Genomic DNA, 17,329 nt, shown 5'->3' with positions numbered 1-17,329 from the left:
TGGCTGCAAGTAATAAACCCAATCAAACCAGCTTTGGCAATGAAGGGAATTCACTGGCTCATCACCCTGGGAGGTTTAAGAGATGAAACTGGCTTCAAGCATGGCTGCATCTAGGAGTCGAACTGGTTCGTCAGGAACCTGCCCCTCTTGCCCATGTCTTGGCTTTGCCTCCCTCCCTCTTGACTTCATGCCTGGGCAGGCTGTGCTCCTGGCAGCTCTGGGGGCCGCGTCCTCGTAGGAAGCAGCCTGAGGGAGAAGAGTCCCTCTTTCCCAACACAGCCAGCGAGAGCCCCGGGAGAGGCTCCAGCCTGACTTGGCTCACCTGTCCGTCTCCAGAGCCAGGATCGTGGGATCGGGTCGTGAACGATGGGGAGCGAGAATGGGGGAAGGTGTCTCCTGAAAAAGGGCTCAGTTAGCAGAGGAAGGGATGTGGTGTTGTCGAACCACACATAAACCAAGGGGTCCATCAGTGAGGCAGGTGTGGGGACAGGGACGGAGCAGAGCCAGGGTCACCTGAGTGTCCGTGGGGACGTCACAGGGAAGAGGCTCTTAACTCCCCAGAAGGTTACCACAGAACTGCCACCTCACCCAGCAAGGCCACTCCCAGCTGTGCACCCCAAAGAACGGAAAACGGGGCCTCAAACAAGTGCATGCACACCCACAGTCACAGCAGCGCCACTCATTGCGCCCAAAGGGTGGAGACAGCCCACACGGCCATCGGGAGTGAGTGGGTGGACGGGAACGCGCCCGAGCCCCACAGTAGGTGCCGTTCGGCCGCGGAGAGGAATGAAAGGCCACGCTGCAACGGGGGTGAACGCTGAAAGCACTCTGCTGAGTGAAGGAAGCCAGACGAACGTTCATGTTTTGGATGATTCCATTTACGTGAAGCATCTGGCATAGGTAAATCACAGAGACAGCCCGGAATGGTGGCTGGAGTGGGGTTGGGGGAGCGACGAAACTGTTTCAAAACCAGACGGAGGCAGTGGTTGCACAGTATTGTGAATGCATCAAATACCACGGAATTGTCCAATTTAAAATGGTTAGTTTTGTTATGTGAATTTCACCTTAATAATAAAAGGACACTTGCCCAGAAAAAAAAGGACAAATAATGTACGCTATCTGGTATTTACTTCGAAAGGATCCAGTTTGAGGGCGAGAGGGGAGTGGAGAGGAGTGGAGGGCAGGTACGGATGAAGCAAGACTGACCCCAAATTGGTAACTGTTGATTGGGGTTCATGACACTATTCACTTTTGCCCTATGTTTGAAAAATTCCTTAATAAAAAGTTAAATAAAAGAGTAAGAGCTTGTCAGGCAGACAGACAGGGTGTGTGTGTGTGTGTGTGTGTGTGTGTGTGTGTGTGTAGTCACTACAAGAAGAGGGAAGAGCACAAAGGTGCAGAGGAGGGAAGCAGTCAGGGCAAAGCTCGAAGGAAGGGGCTTGTGGGACTGTGGGACACCTGCATGAAGACTCGGGCCAAGTCCAATGTCACCAACGAGCAGAAGACCAGGCTTCCTTCCTTCTTTCCTTCCTTCTTCTTTTTTTTAAAAATAAAATCTTGGTTTTAAGCAGAAATAGTCTCAAATCTGCTGGGTCAGAGGTCACAAAGTCCAAGCACGTCTCCTGTTCACTGGCGGGGCTTCATTCAGAACTCACTGAATCTTACTTTGGGTATAATCCTGATAAGCTGGGTTAAGTGGAATCGTAGCGCACAGCAGATGAAAGGCAGTTTTCAGAGGGGAAGTGAAAGGTGTTTAGGTAAGGCAAGGACATTGGCAGAAATGAAATGTGACAGCCTGGCTTGGAGCATAAGACAGGAAAGCTTCCGAAACGAGGTATTAGGATAAAATCAGAGAGTCATCAAGGAACTGCAAATCACAGCCACGGGGGGTGTGAGGAAGAAGTCAGGTAACGACAAGTGCTGGTGAGGACGTTGAGACGGCTGGGAGGAGGGGAAGAAGCCTCCGCCACTTTCGGTAGTTTCTCAAAAGATTAAACAGTTGCTATATTACCCAGCAATTCCACCCTCAGTGTACACCCAAGAGAAATGAGACATATGTTCACTCAAAAACTTGAACGTGAATGTTCACAGCGACACCATTCATGACAGCTGAAAAAACGGAGACAACCCAAATATCCATCAACTGGTGATGGACAGAGATGTGGTGGATCCATACGACGCAGGAATACTCAGCCGCAGAAAGGAGTGAGGCACCAAAACACGTTACCACAGAGGTGAACCGTGACAGCATCCTAAGGGAAAGAAGCCAGTCACAAAGGACCATGCCCTGTATGGTTCCATTTACAGAAAACGTCCAAAACGGCAAATCTCCTGATAGAAGGTAGATTCGCGATTTCCAAGGGCTGGGGGAGTAGCAGGGTGACAGCTAATGGGTCATTTTGGAGGTGATGAAAACGGTCTGGAATTAGGGGTGTTGGATGCACAACGGTCAATATACTGAAAACCACTGAGTAGAACCCTTTAAATGGGTGAACTGAATGGTACCTCAATAAAGCTGCTGTTTTGAAAAAAAGAATAAAAGCACAGTAGCCTGGGTTGTTTTAGTGCAGGGCCAAACAGAATCGTGCTTCTCAATTATCTGAGTCACCTTCTCCGGGCCGGCAACCTGGTTAAATGATTTCAGCAGGAAGTGTGTCATTTACGTTCTGAAAGATACCTACTGAAAATGAGTAAGAGGGAAAAAATTCTTCCAGTGCTTAAAGCAGTGTGATTCAGAGTCCAAATCGTGCTTTCCCATTTACTAGTGAAACAACTTGCCCGTAGGATAAAATCCAAACCCCTATCTGAGTTTGTTTTCATCTACAACATGGGAATTATGCCGTTTCCTTTCCAGAGCAACTCTAAGAATCAGAAGTGAAACGAGTGGCGCTGCCTGGCCCAGAATAGGGATTATGTAGCAATTTAAAAACTACACTTCTCAAAGAGCACCCACTACGTGCCCGCACCATGCCAGGCGCTGAGGAGCCATGAACACAATTCCCCTGCGTGTGGCGAAGACATCACCAGTGTCATCTCTCAGCCCCTCGGCCCGGTGTTCGCGCCTCCCTTTGCCAGTTTTCCTTCCCTGTGGCTGTGACGCTCTCCTTTGCTGTTTCTATGGTCAGAGTATTCTTGACACACACTTTCTTTGGTTTCCCAAACCAACTCAAGAGCCAGAGCGGCCAGGGACAGCCCAAATTCTGGCTGCTGGGCCCTCCATCAGGTGAGAGTGGGAGACGTGGGTGAGAGAATCTGGCAGGAGCCGGATGAGTGAGACAAGTCCTGTCCTCAGGGAATTCCCGGCCTGTAACTCGCACTTGCAGTGGAGGCCATGGCAGCTGGGACTGGGTGAGGCGCCGTACAGTTATCTCATCGAATCCTCACAAACTTCTAAGGTATAGTGGTTGTTAACAATTATTTTCATCATGGCTTGCTGTACATTTTAACAGTCACGTTAACTATTGAAATGAAGTCTTCTAAAAGAATATTCCTTTGGACAGTTTAGGCATTCATTAAGGCAGAGACCTGAATAAACTTTCTAAGTACTCCTGCTGAAGGATTTAAGAATTCTAATGCCAGGGGTTGGGTGTAGCTCAGTGGTAGAGCGCGTGCTCAGCATGCACGAGGTCCTGGGTTCAATCCCCAGTGCCTCCACTTAAAAAAAAAAAGGCAAAAAAAGAATTCAAACGCCGAAGATTTCATATATATATTTATGGAATGAACTCTGAGCCTTCCATACCTTCACTTCCCAGATATCAAGAAGATTTAAGCTCCCTCCATTCTAGGATCAAAAGGCCAAACACCCTGGACAGCTTTCCTCAACCAGCTGACTGGCTTGGATGACATGAGCAGGGGGCCTATGACTGTCTTTATGCACAGGCTGGGTCACTACACCTCTCAACGCCTTCTTGTACCCATGGTGCAAGTCTTGAGCATGGCATTCAGCATTTGTTGCAACCATTTTTAACTTTGCTCCTGAGTCACACCTTCTTCCAGGCAGCCTCCCAACCACCCAAGGCTCTTATTTTCACAAGGCCCCCGAGGTAGGATCAAGATGAGCGTGGTATCTCCATTTTACAAGCGGGATAGGAGGGACAGAGCTGGGAAGCCAGAAGAGTGGCCCAAACACTGCGACGCTCAGGTTGGGCCTGTGAAGGACCAAGTCCTCAAGACCCTGTCTGGCATCCTGTCGAAGGCAACGTGAGCGCTTCTGGACTTCCAGAGGCCTCCAGAGATTAAAGGAGCCACCATATAAATTACTACCTCTGTAACAAAGCCATAGATGGAACTAGGCTAGAAAATCACTCTTTCGTGTACGTAGGACTTCACATGTTACATGTTTTGCAAAGTAAGTTTTTACACTCATAACACTTGTTCGTTGACAAAGCCTTGTAACAACAGACAGGGATCATTATGCCCATCTGGGCTCATCAGATGCTAAATGTGGGGTGTACTGCCTCTAGAGGACTCCCTCCAAAGGTCTCAAAGGCGGTCTCATCTTCCAGCCTAAAGGAATGGTGGCAAAGCGCCAGCCTGAAGCCATGTGTATACAGTCCAGGGAGACAGTGACAGCTACCAGCTATCAGTTATGGTTTCAAGACACTGGCTACACACACACCCACACACGCACACACACACTCTCACAGAGTTTCTCATGCACAAACTAGTGCAAAGTTTTCAGACCGACAAACTTGTCATCGGAAACCGAATATGCAAAAATAAAGAGCAAAATAAACCCGAGTCCAACCACCTCGTTAATAGCTGAGGTCTTTATTTCAATTTGTATGTACAGTAAAAGTGCTGCTGAGAATCGGCAGCGACCAGACAAAACATAAATGTAATTCTCTCTCAACAATTAGCAGCTTAAGATCTATCAGCTACAGTGTTAACGTTCACACGTTCACAAGTGTCATTTCTGTACTTTTCAATTCGTGCAAGTGAGTTTTTATTCTTACACACGTTGATAAAACACACTTACAGTCTAGTAGTCAGTCCTACCGAGGGTAACTTCACCTAGCATACACAACACACAGACAGAAGTGTTAACTCTTAGAGCCACGTTCAAAATCCCCGGTTTCATTTGGGGGTGGGAACCCTAATTTTACCTGTGCCAATTTTCTGGTTATAGTATTTGGTTTTGTTTAGGGTGCATATTTTCTGAAGCTGAAAGGCAGCTCCTTACTGGAAGTCGCTTGGAGTTCGGCGACTCATTGGACTGTACCTCAAAGGAATATGAGATCAAAAACAAAACCAAATGCAGCAAAGACCACATGAAAATATGCTCATTGTTACGACATGGCTAGCAAGGAAGGCTCCATCTGTGTTTTTCTTGGTACCAGGCTTTTCACCTCAACAGGGGAGAGAGAAGATCCCACCCAGCCAGCGAAGTTACAAAATTCAACCTGCTTTTGCTTCTTAAGGAGGCAGTGGAATCGAAAGCCTTCCTTGCTAGGATGCACTGAGTATATTTCCGAAGAACTGAAATTGGAGCAGACAGAAGTGCCCTTCAATTACCAGAAAGAAGGTAGAGTGTTAGTCACTCTACAACCTGAACGGAGCCACCCAGGCAGCCACAGCCAGCCTCACACACCAGCACTAACAGTGATCCAGGAATGCTTCATTTCAAAGGGAATGCACGGAGTCTTTAAAAGAGGAGAAGCATTAGAGCGAGGTTTCCACCCACAGAACTGTTAAACCATGAGGGCGAGGGTGCAGAAGAGCTCTGAACAGACAAGAGAATCCAAAAACAGCCGCAGTGCAGAGACACTCAAAGGCAGCAGGTGCGGGCAGCACAAAGTGGGCCGAAGGCATGACACCAAGGCAAGGTTACAGACAGCATTAAATGCAGACAACTGTGGGGCCTGGTGAATAATCAAGGGACCAGAAAGCCAGAGAGCCGTCACTGTGCCTGACCTAGCCCGGAGGTCCTTCCTGGGACAGTCTGAGAGAGGAGGAGGGAGTTAGTGCGGGCCTGTTTGGCTGGGAGCTCGTGGAGCTTTCCAGAGGTGAAAACACTCCTTTGATAGAAACTGTCCCAAGGCAAATGGGAACAACTTCAGTCCATCGGCCGCAGCGACTTCCAATGCCCCACAAAACTTAGTGACCTCCACACAGTTCAGGGGACTCAGAAGTTCTATCTTAGAAAAATTGGAGGGTGTGGCTGGAGCATCTTTTCAATAACTTGGTGGGGCTCTCTTCCCCACTCTGAGGGATTAAAGTAAAGCAGAAAGTTAGGAGAAACTGCTGGCTTGACAAGGTCATGGGGTCCCTTGGCACTCCAGCCTAAAGTCACTGCACTATTTCTAGGCAAAGTTAACATTTTAAATACATAGGCTTGGGAACAATTTGTTTTGGGCCTGAATAGGAATTGGTTCCAGTTATTTTTTTTTAAAAGAAAAATCACCCCTGTGGTCCCTTCTCTGGGCACTGATTCTGAGAGGTCAACAGAGCTAACAGGTGTACTACAGTCACCTGGGGATAGAGTGAAGGCTGGGGTACCTGAGTTACAATATCAAAATGATTATGGAAACAACATGCAGACTCTGAGAAGGCCGGCCTGCCCAGCCACAGGAGGCTGGAGCTGTCTTGTAAAGCGTCCTCTCAGACAGACAAGGCAATGCTAATCTCGTTCCAGGAGAATCTCCTGGACTGGGGGAGACAGGCAAGCATGCTCTGCTACTCTCTTCAGGGCACAGTAGGTGCCTCTTGCTGTTGGTACAGAACGGAGGCCAAGAGGGAACAGCATTTGTGATTCAGCACTGTTAGTAGGAAAAGACTGACCAAGCTTTCTAGACATGCTCTAAAACCCCAAGTCCACCAGGACGGTAGAGCTGGTTATAGGCTGGGTAAGAAGGCTCAGTCCGTTTTTCTAAACCGTCTACAAATGTCCACTGAGCACAGCCATGTTAATATATCAGTCTTGATGAATAGGAAGCTGACAACATTTTATACCCCAAACTTGGGTCCTTCTAACCTGACATTCTCTTTCTGCTCTTTAGGGAGAATCGCCTTTAGTTGATTCTCTCAGAGAGACAGAATAAAGCTTTGAAATTAAGGATGCTGGGGCCAAAATGCAGACAGAAAATTCCATATCACTTTGGTTTCAGTAATTAGGGGGTGTTAAAAAATAAATTAAGAAAATGCAAGGAATTAGTTATGACTCTCATAACATAGCCTCCATTTTTCCTAAAGACAATGCAGTCCAAAGTCACTGGGTGAACGTATTCTTGGGGCAAAAAAACTTCTATCCTAGCATGCTGGTCTGTGGAAACAGCCTCCCCCTTTCCTCTCCAGCCAAGCCAAGCCCAGAGAGTGGTGGTGTGGGGGTGGCAGGACACCAAAAAGCAGGAGCAGCAGCCAGAGGAGGGCGTTTAAGCTGCGTCTCAGGACAGGGGTGTCAGAGGGCAGCATTTACAGCACGTCTTCCTTCACTCAAATTGTTTCAAGACAAGAGGGAGCAGCACACTTAAATATCCACACATTTCTTCATTTAAAAACATCACTTCTTTATTTTAAAGGAAAAATAAAAGACCCTCCCAACCCTTTCCAAAAAAACCCAATAATAATAATAACAATAAAAAATCCTATTAGAAACCATAAGGAAGCACTGAGAGTCTGAGTTTACATTCTTCAAGTATGCTGTTCAGATTTTTTTGTTTTTTAAATTGGTGACTATACACATATTTAAAAAAACCTTAAAAGTGCGGCCATGGGATTTGCTTAAAATTAAGTATTTAGAGGGCTGTTTCAAAATACTGTATGTAGTAGGGCTGTGCAGTGATCCTCTGGGGCACGATGCTCTCACTCCTGTATCCCAGCAAAGGTTAAGGGACCAGGTTCAACAGTGATCACACTTGCAGAGTTAGCGTGAGTGGCCAACTTGGGTGAGAAAGCCAGGGAGATCCATGTGTTCATCCACGGACAAGGGAAATCCACCCTGAATCCAGAAATTCAGACATGGAATGTGGTAGGACTTCACAGTAAAGTTAGTCTGGGAGGGGAGAGGTGGTGAGCCCAGACAAGGCAGGGTGTTAGGTTTAACTGGTTTCCCTAATCGGGTTTTAGTGCAGTCCTTCAAGCCACAATTTAGAATGCCCTTCGGTGTGCTCCAGATTGTTGGTTCATGTTAAAGGACTGTTTAAGATCTGCATCCCAAGGAAAATCATGCTACATAAAAATGATCCAAGATTTTTGCCCAAAAAACTTCTTGGATAAAATCTAAAAAATACTATTGCAATTGCGTCTTTTGAAGAAAAAAACATTATTCTAAATGTAAACAGATTCACTCAACTCTCTTGTTGCTGTAGAAAACTTCAGAGTAGGTATGTCGCTGTCTGAGTCCTCGCTGCGTGCACTGGCCAGATGGTGGGGAGCACGGCCTCCTGGGGCCAGCATCACCTCGGGGAAGAAAAGAACCGCTCCACGTAGCTGAAGAGGGCGTCCCAGTGCTTCCAGAGAAAGGCAATGAAGACCACAAGGAATAAAGTGCTGAACGTCCTGTTGCGCGTCTTCATGAGCGGGACCACGCAGTTGGCCACCGTGGAGACGAAGACCAGGAGGACGGCCATGAGCGCCAGGAGGATGTTGATGAGCTTGCCCAGCAGGTTGCGCGCCGTGGCGTTCTCCAGCCCCTCCAGCTGCACCACCTGCTGCTGCTGCTGCTGCAGCTCCATCTTAGAGATGCGGGTCTGGCATGCCTCCAGGGCCTCCTGTGGGCCAGAACAGGGGACAGGTAAGCCTTCTGCTCACGGGCACTCCGAGGGGCTGGCGTGCCCCTTGGGCAAACCGGACGCACCTGGAGCTACACCAGGGACTGAAAACCTGCCAGAGCCTTGAGTGTAAGAGGCCAAATGCACAACTCGCCACTCAAGGGGCTGTAACTCGCCTGAATCGCCCTCCACAGCACTCCTGCAGGACGGCTCACAGGAAGCAGTCGCTACGATTTGATTTGGTCTTAAACGTTTTAATAACAAAACTTCAAATATATGATATTGTTTCTCTTTTTTTCCATTTAAAAATTATTACTTTAAATTATTAAATTAATTAAGAACACACATACTTGTTCAACAAAAAAATTTCAAACAGGGACACACAGTCTCTCTTGATATCGTCCTTAATTCCAGCCCCGCCCTTGATGCCACTGTCAGTTTGGTGTGTGTTCGTCCTTTCACTTGTCTGTAAGTCTATACAATATGTGCCTAGGCATATGCATGGAGTTATTTTAAAATTTTCTATCTTAATACAGGTAGTATCTAACTACAGGAATGATCCACAGCTTGCTTTTTTCACTCAACAGTGAGTCCTGGAGATCTCTCTACGTTCTTTTTAACAGCTACCTAGCATTTTATAGAATGGATATGTCAGAGATCCCTACTGGAGAGACCAAACATTTCTAGCGATCTGCTCCCCTCAAGGTCATGACCTTCACCCATGAGATTATATGAAAGTTACCCTAACATTCACACATCAGAACCTATTTCCTTAGTGATGGTCAGATACCTTCCAAAGTTCAGCAGTGGAGGGAGCCCTGGGTTTTCTTGGTCTTGGTTTCAATGGGTCCTGGTTTCCTGAGATTTGAGGTGAAGGCCAGGCAACTTCAGACTGAAGCTCAGCCAGAGAATGGGAATACAGTGGGTACACCCCAGCCCAGAACGATCTTGGGAAAAAAGCTAAAACATAAACAGAATTCCGGGGCCTAGAAAAGATGGCAACTGGGCAAATGATCCAGACATTCCCCTGATTCTTGCAGGCTGCTGCAATAAAAGTTCCCTAGATCATGTCCCTTCTCCAAAACTAGTTAATTTCAAGATGCCTGCACGTGACACTACCGTTTCCTTAGAAACACCTCCCAAGTGGGATGATAAAAAGTTAAATATTCTGTTTTCTCTCAGATCAAACCACAGGACTATTAACCAGAAACATCACTGCCTCATGTGTTATTCTTGCAAACTGCCTGGTAATGCACCTGTAAAAGGTCTGCGTCTGGCAGCTAGGACAGAAGACCCCTCTGCGTAGAAGAAGACAAATAAGGTGGCCCCGAGGCTCGTCAGAGCAGCTCCTGAAGCGGTAACCAACAGATGGAGTGCATGTACTTTCCCATGTGCTGAGACGACTGTGATCCTAAGAAAACTTGCCAAGAACCAAGCAAGCACACCAACTCACCAGCTCCAAACGGTAGACAGACTTGTGCAAAATGCCCTCATCTGAAGAGCCGGCACTACAGTTGGGTGTAAGCTTCTCTTGTACTCTACCCTCCCCATATTTTTTCCTAAACATATATTTTTTATTGTGGTAAAATACATACAACACAAAATTTACCATTTGAATCATTTTAAAGTATATAGTTCAGTGGCATTTAGTAAATCCACGATCTGTGCAACCATCACTACTATTAAAGTTCAGAACGTTTTCATCACCCCAGGAAGAACCCCCTATCCATTAGCTGTCACTCCCCTTTCCCCCAGTTCCTGACCACCACTAATAATATATTTTCTGTCTTTAAAGATTTGCTTACTCTGGGCGTTTCATGTAAAGGGAATCATACAATACGTGGTCCTTTGTGACTGGTTTCTTCCTCTGCGCACCATGTTTTCAAGATGCATCCACACTGAGGCAGGTGCCAGCACTTCATTCTTTTCTTTTTCTTTTTTTATTGTGGTGAAATACACATAACATAAAATTTATCACCTTAACCACTCTCAAGTGTACAGTTCAGTGGTATTAAATACATTTGTAATGTTGTACAAACACCACCAGCATCCATCTCCATAGCTCTTTTCACCTTGTGAAAGGGAAACTCTGGACCCATTAAACAATAACTTCCCTACCCCACCAGCACCCCTCTCACCCCCTGGCAACCACCATTCTGCTTCCCGTTAGCCTTTTGCTTTTACCCCTGGACTTTCATGCTGACCTGGATGTCCCGGGCCCGTTCATAGGACTGATATGCAATCTTCTCTTCCATGCTGGCCAATTCCTGCTTCAAGTTCAAGATTTCATTCTGGTGGAGCTCTGTCAGGTCATTCAGTTGTTCTTCTAATCGTTCACATCTAAGAAAGGGGAAAAGTTAAATCTTTTATGCATTCTGTATTTTTCCTGGTATTATTCATATCTAATCCCCAAAATCCATTCTGCAAAAGAAGAAAATAGAAGCACAAAGAAATTAAATGTGTGGCCTGGGGTAACAGGGCACGCTAGTGGGTACACCTCTCAGTCCCTGGAACTAAGGTGCTATAATGTGGCTGTCACAAGGCCACATCATAGCAGAAACATGGCTCTTCGATGTTATTCTCAACACACAGTATTTGCAGTGATGCCAGGAGCCCTAGTTAGCTTTGAGCATATTCATTCTATTTTATTAAATTACAATTTTTAAATTTTTTATTATATTTTTAAATGGAAGTACTGGGGATTGAATCCAGGACCTCATGCATGCTAAGCATGTGCTCTGTCACTGAACTACACCCATTTTAAATGAGGCAGTTCTGATTTAGCTCTGAGCAGCATATATGAGAAGCAAAATTTTACTAGTGTAAAATTAAGCAGGTCTCATCAGAAGATAAACAGCACATAAGTGAAAACTGACCTCCTAGCAGTCACTAGTAGCTCATTCTGACACTGGGCAGGTCACTCACCTGGATGGCCATGATTCAGAGCCCAATATCCTCATGGCCAAGCAGTGTCTGGACAGTGTCAACAAACATGTACTGAGAGCCTGCTGTTGCCAGCCATGTTCAAACTACTGGGAATACTGTGGTAAGCAGGACGGTGCCTGCCCTCAGGAGTTTGCATGCTAAGCGGGGGTGGAAGGCAGAAACCCCAAGACAACTGACTGCAGGTGTACTGATTGCAGGTATGGATACGTAAGCCAGAAAAGACCAGCAGGGTGTCTGGGGGATGAGTGCGCTGTAAGGTCAAGGAGGCCTCGTCCTCCCTCGCCATTCAATGCTCTTCAACAATGAAGCTGAAACTTGAGTGATGACAAGAACGAGCCTTGTAAAGATGTGAGGGAAGAGTGTCTCAAAGTAGAAGGCACAGGAAGTGTAAAGTTTGCAGACTTTAGGGACATTTCTGTGGCTGTGGCTGAGTAAAAGATGGGGAGAAGGCAGGGACGGTTTTGTTCACCTTGTACCTCTAGCACTTAGGACCCAGGTGTACTCTACACAAAGATGGGACCTGGGCAGGGCATCTAAGGACCAATTTTAAAGGGTGAGCTCAGAGATTCCTGGTGGGAAAAGAACACGAGTAAAGGGCAGGATGCAGAAATGTATGGGATAACCGAATAGTGGATCTAAGTTGAAGAAAAAAAGGGAACTCTGGCTTTAAAAAGCGAGTAGGGTTTCTGGAAAGACAGTACATGGTCCCACAGCGACTGCTGAGGGGGAGGGTGACACGAGGAACACAGTGTTGTAAGAAAACGTGTTGTCTGGGCGTGGTGAAGCCTGGGATAGTCGCGTAAACAACCCGATGTCTATCAACTGATGAACGGATATTTAAAATGTAGTCTATTTATTTGGAAAGAAAAAGAAATGAAGTAATGACACATGCTACAATATGGATGAACCTGGAAAATATTATGTTAAGTGAAAGATGCCAGTAAGAAACAACTGCAAATTATGATTCCGTGTGAAATGTTCAGAATAGGCAAATCTATAAAGACAGAAAGACTAACGGTTTCCAGTGGTTGGGGCAAGGTTGAGAAGACTGGAGAGTGATGAAAATGATCATGGTGATGACTGCATGTATCTGTGAATATACTAAAACCCCTCATCTGCATACTTTAAATGGGTGAATTGTACTGTATATGAATTATATCTCAATAAAAAAGGTTATGGATGTCTGCAGTTTACTTTGAAATTCATCAAGAACACAACAGATGAGGGATGGAGAGATGGAAAGATACATGACAACAGAGTAAAACGCAGACTCTAAGCAGCAGGCGGATGTGTGCTCCCTGTGCAATTTTTTTGAGTCTGCAGGGAGTTTATAATACACACTGTGCAAAAGAGATTACAGGTGTGACAGCCAGGAGCACCTGGGTGAGCCCTGGCTCTGCCTCTCATGAGCTGTGTGGTCTTGGTTAGGTTAGCTCATTGCTTCTGCTTTTTTTTTTCACTTAGAAGTGTTTTTATGCTGTTCTATGGTTTGTACCAGCTGACATATCTACTCAGTCCAGGTTTTGGATTCAAATGCTGGCTCTCCAATGCCCTGGTGTGAGCGAGCCTGGTCATCGATTAAGAAGAAATCTATCTACTCCAAAGGGCAACTGTGAAGGTGAAATAGGAGCTAAATGTCAAAGCCGGGCACAAAAAAGGTACTCGGTGGGAGAGATACATGACAAGGATACACCTGGTTGCATTTTCCTCTTTTGGGACTCTCCAATTCTCCGGTTCCCTCTGACAATCCCTAGTGAGGTGGCTCAGAAGGACTGCTTGTCGGCTGCTCTCAGGTGTCCGTGGCTCCACGGCTTCCCACTTCTGGTTCCTCTAATCTTCCATTTCTTCATCTATCTCTACATTCCCAACTTTATATATTCTGAAATCTACACTGTTTCCAGTATATTCATGTTATTTTGTTAAGACATCACACGAGTGGGTTTGCTGGGCACACATTCATTTCTTCTCAGCTCTGGGCACGAGTCCCTCCCATTTTCTCATCAGGAGGGCCAGCTCCTGCCCTTTCCCTGGCTCATCCGCCAGGTAATTCAACTAGTTCCATTCACTGGCCTGTTCCAAGCTGTCCTTTAAATTGATAAACTGTCCTGTCTACTTCCTTTCAAGGCATGTGTTTTGTATATGTGTGAGGGAAAGTCTCTGAAGTAAATTGTACCTGATCTTTGGCAATCTCCAGGAAGAGCTGAGTAGACAGTGCTAATCCTTACATGGATTATCAAAGCCCTTACAGGAAATGAGTCTTTCAGGCCCTGAACCATTTACTCACAGTTACATGGGAACTGACAGCAAGATCTCCTCACGCTGAGTGCTCCTGAATGAGAAAATGTAGCTATCGTTCCCACAGACAGCACTTTATTAACAAGTAGTCAAACAGCAAAGTAGCATCTGGGTAAGTAGAACGAGCTCCATTTCCCCACCGATGAAACACATACAGGTTAGGAGACTTGCCAAGGACACAAAGCTACAGAACTCAGGGGTGAAGCAAATCCCACAAAGGACGCAGTTGAAGCGGCCCCATGAATTCGTACCCTGAAAATCGCCAGTACTGTTTCCCTCTTCAATCCTAGGAATCACCTGGAGAATGACGACTTCCTGAAAGAAGAGACAAGCTGCAGCTGCTACTGTGCAGCCGAAACCCTACTACACGCGCACAGACAGTTGTGTTTGGGTACCACGGTAAGCACCTCCAGGCTGCAGGGAGAAACCTCAGGGAGGAAACTGAGAAAGCCATACACTGTGAGGCTTTTGAAAAATGTGACGACCAAAGAGGTTGGCAGGATGCCCCTGGTGTCTCGAAGTGAAGGTCTTCTGGGCTGCCTCAGTACCCTGAAGAACTGCACTGGCCTGTCATTATTAAAACACCTTCCCTGACTTGTTCGCCTGGGCCATGGGAGTTTGTTTCTCAGTTCTTTTCACAAGCTCACAACCTGCAACTTGAAAGCACAAACTTGACCATGCTTAGCAATTTCCAGTCAAACGTTTTTTCAGCCTCTGTGTGGCTTACATAATCCACGTGTGAAATTATAGTCTGTAAACAGGCTAACACAAAGAGCCCAGTAAAAATGCTGTGGTGTTATTTTGGGTGGAGGAGTGTGCGTGGGAGAGGAATTTAGGGTTCAATCTAATCTACTTAATCACCGTAAGCATCACAACATCAAAACATCAGCACCGAAACTAACAAGAACAATGATAACTACCCTCTCCACTTCGCCTTTTTATGTGCAGCGTCTGCCTCGGAGGAACTCAGATTTATGACATTTCTACACTAATCCTCACCTCCTTCCTCCCTGGGAAGTAGTTCAATTTATCATTAAGAAACTATGAATAAATGGAGACTATAGTTATATAGCTAAGAAACTATATATAAATGGAGACTGAGGGAAAATGCTGCGACTTCTCCCTGTTGTGTAATGAGGTCTACGGGGCACCTGAACCACTTGGCTCACACCTTTATTTTAGATTTGTTTTACTGTTGCCTTTTTAACCCCCCACCCCCCGCATTATTAACCTAACGCAAAATCTGAACAACAAAAGGAAGAAAATACTCTGTACTCCTCTCCTTATTAATATTACAATCTCTTTTGCTTACTTTACTTGCTAGTGTTGACTTCCTGTTTGAATCCTAAAATGGAGAAGCCAGATAAGTAGGGAATTCGTAGAGAACACCTCTGATCTCTCATCAAATATTAACACCAAACCAAAGAGTAGAGGGAAAAAAGGAAAAGTAAATTGTGTACAGCCCTTTACATGTGATTTTTTAAAACCAAAAACTCCCTGTAAAGGATTTCAACTCCTTCATGTGACACTAATGAAAACTCTCTGGATGTAAAGTGGAGAGGGTGCTGATCCTACCAGGATATGATTTTGACCAGCACATGCTTTTCCTCTGATTCCATCTGCAATACAAAGTAGCAGGAGATTAATCATCTCATTTTGAGACTTCTTACTTAAAGGTTCTTCCATTACAACTCAAAGGGAACGGAGACACCTAAACATGACTTGAGCTTAACTATTAGTAAACAGGAAGCCTGATGTTGTAAGATTTTTTTTTAAGGTAGGTTATGTATCACATGCGGGCAGATGAAACTCTCCCTGCTAGAAGTAAAACCTGCTCTATCGACAGAGCATTAAAACACATCTAGATTTTGTTGTAGGTTTACAACTCATAAATGAATGTTGGTCTTGGAAAATGGAAATTCCAAATGGTTGTAAAATTGATCCAGTTTCATTCTTTGGATTAGTCAACACAGTAATCACCTTCCTAGATCAGAGATAAGCCAGGGCCCTTCTGGGTCAAATTCCTGACCAACAAGAAACTTCGGTGAGTGCATAGGTTGGGAATGCTTCACTTAATGCAGCACCCTTTGGGTGTGGCTCAAAAGCCTGGAGCCATCTCTGAGAGCCAGTGGTGCTTCTTTAGTTGGGCAACAGGTCACTAGGACAGGATGGCTGAAGAACCTTGTAGAACAGGTACTGAGAGAAACAGGAAGAACTAGGTCCCAGGGTGGACACCAACAGGCAACTATGGATGCAGATTACTGTCTTATTTCCCAAATGCAGACCAGAGACCTTAAGTAGTTTCTGCCAGTGCTTGACCGGAATGGACAGACATAGCTGGGGTAGGAGATAAGACTGCAATGGAAGCTCGAGTATATTCCTGGCTGAACCCTCCTTACCTTTTTGTTACCTCATTTGTACTGAAGTCCCCAAAGAGGTTAGGAAATACTGAATTAGCCTTCAGTTGAAACAGGAAAAACACAGAATCAGTCCCCAATTAACAACCAGTCCCCCAGACTTCCAGGGTAGGCAGTGCATTATCTTAGAGGCAGAGCACAGCAGGTGCCTAAAGCAGAGAAGGGATAAATAAAAGCAACAGGGCTTTCTAGGCAATTGGGAGACTTGGTTACGACAGCTTCCTAAAATCGCAGCACACCTCAGACCTGCTAGGTGCTTCCACATACATGATCTCACATGATAATCTCAACAACCCTGAAAAGAGAAGTCACTGTTCTGTATTTATAGAGGAAACTGAGGCTCAGATGAGTTACATAGGATCACACAGCTAGTAAGTGCCAGAACTGGCAGGCAAAAGCAGGCTTGTCCAACTCAATTAATAAGTGAAGTAATTAATTTGTTTTCTTTCACTTCCATTCCCGCTCCATTACCTCTTCAGTGGCTAAACTGGGAAGAGCCTACCTGCAAATCTTGTTTGTGGAAGGTCTTATCCTTTAGAAGAACACTCCTCAGTTGGGCTTTTTCTCTCTTAGAAATGAAAAGCTAATTTGACTCAATATATTTCAGTTTCTATTTCAAACTTACTGTCCAAACCTAGTCTACATATCTGCTGGAGACGCTCAGATTTACAGCTGACAAACAGTCTAACAGGTGGAATACAGGGGCTTAAATAAGCTACACGTGATCATATCTCTGTCTTATGTAGAGTGATAGTAAAATAAAGTAAAATTACATTTACACAACAATTTCTTAGTTACAACTCCAATGGCCTGTGCCTAATTGAGTTCGCCTAGCTACTGACTGCTCTGCCTCATGTGATGACGGCTCATGGTGACTGCCTCCTTCTGTATTTTTGCTCTTATGACTCAGTGCAATTTAAAATATCCCTGGGCTTAATACAAACAGTCTCAGAAGCCGATATC

At 45.5% G+C, this 17,329-nt stretch overlaps 1 protein-coding gene across 13 annotated transcripts in view; it reads right to left on the bottom strand.

The window, feature by feature from the left end:
- Nucleotides 1–4,750: 4,750 nt before the first annotated feature.
- The window catches only part of TMCC1 (transmembrane and coiled-coil domain family 1), a 180,272-nt gene continuing 167,693 nt past the window's right edge, over nt 4,751–17,329 (bottom strand). For 12 of the 13 annotated variants that reach the window (XM_074344284.1, XM_074344283.1, XM_074344280.1 and 9 more), the window contains 2 exons: nt 10,913–11,048; nt 4,751–8,708 (listed from right to left, as the gene is read on the bottom strand). In XM_074344284.1, coding sequence (XP_074200385.1) covers nt 8,394–8,708; nt 10,913–11,048 — 451 coding nt within the window. In that variant the 3' untranslated portion in view covers nt 4,751–8,393. Of the gene's footprint in view, nt 8,709–9,498; nt 9,567–10,912; nt 11,049–17,329 lie in introns of all 13 variants that reach the window. The other variant, XR_006724279.2, reaches the window with a different exon arrangement.

This window comes from Camelus bactrianus, chromosome 17 (assembly GCF_048773025.1).
Source record: "Camelus bactrianus isolate YW-2024 breed Bactrian camel chromosome 17, ASM4877302v1, whole genome shotgun sequence".
Lineage (NCBI taxonomy): Eukaryota > Metazoa > Chordata > Mammalia > Artiodactyla > Camelidae > Camelus > Camelus bactrianus.
This window is presented reverse-complemented; position numbering and strand designations above follow the sequence as displayed.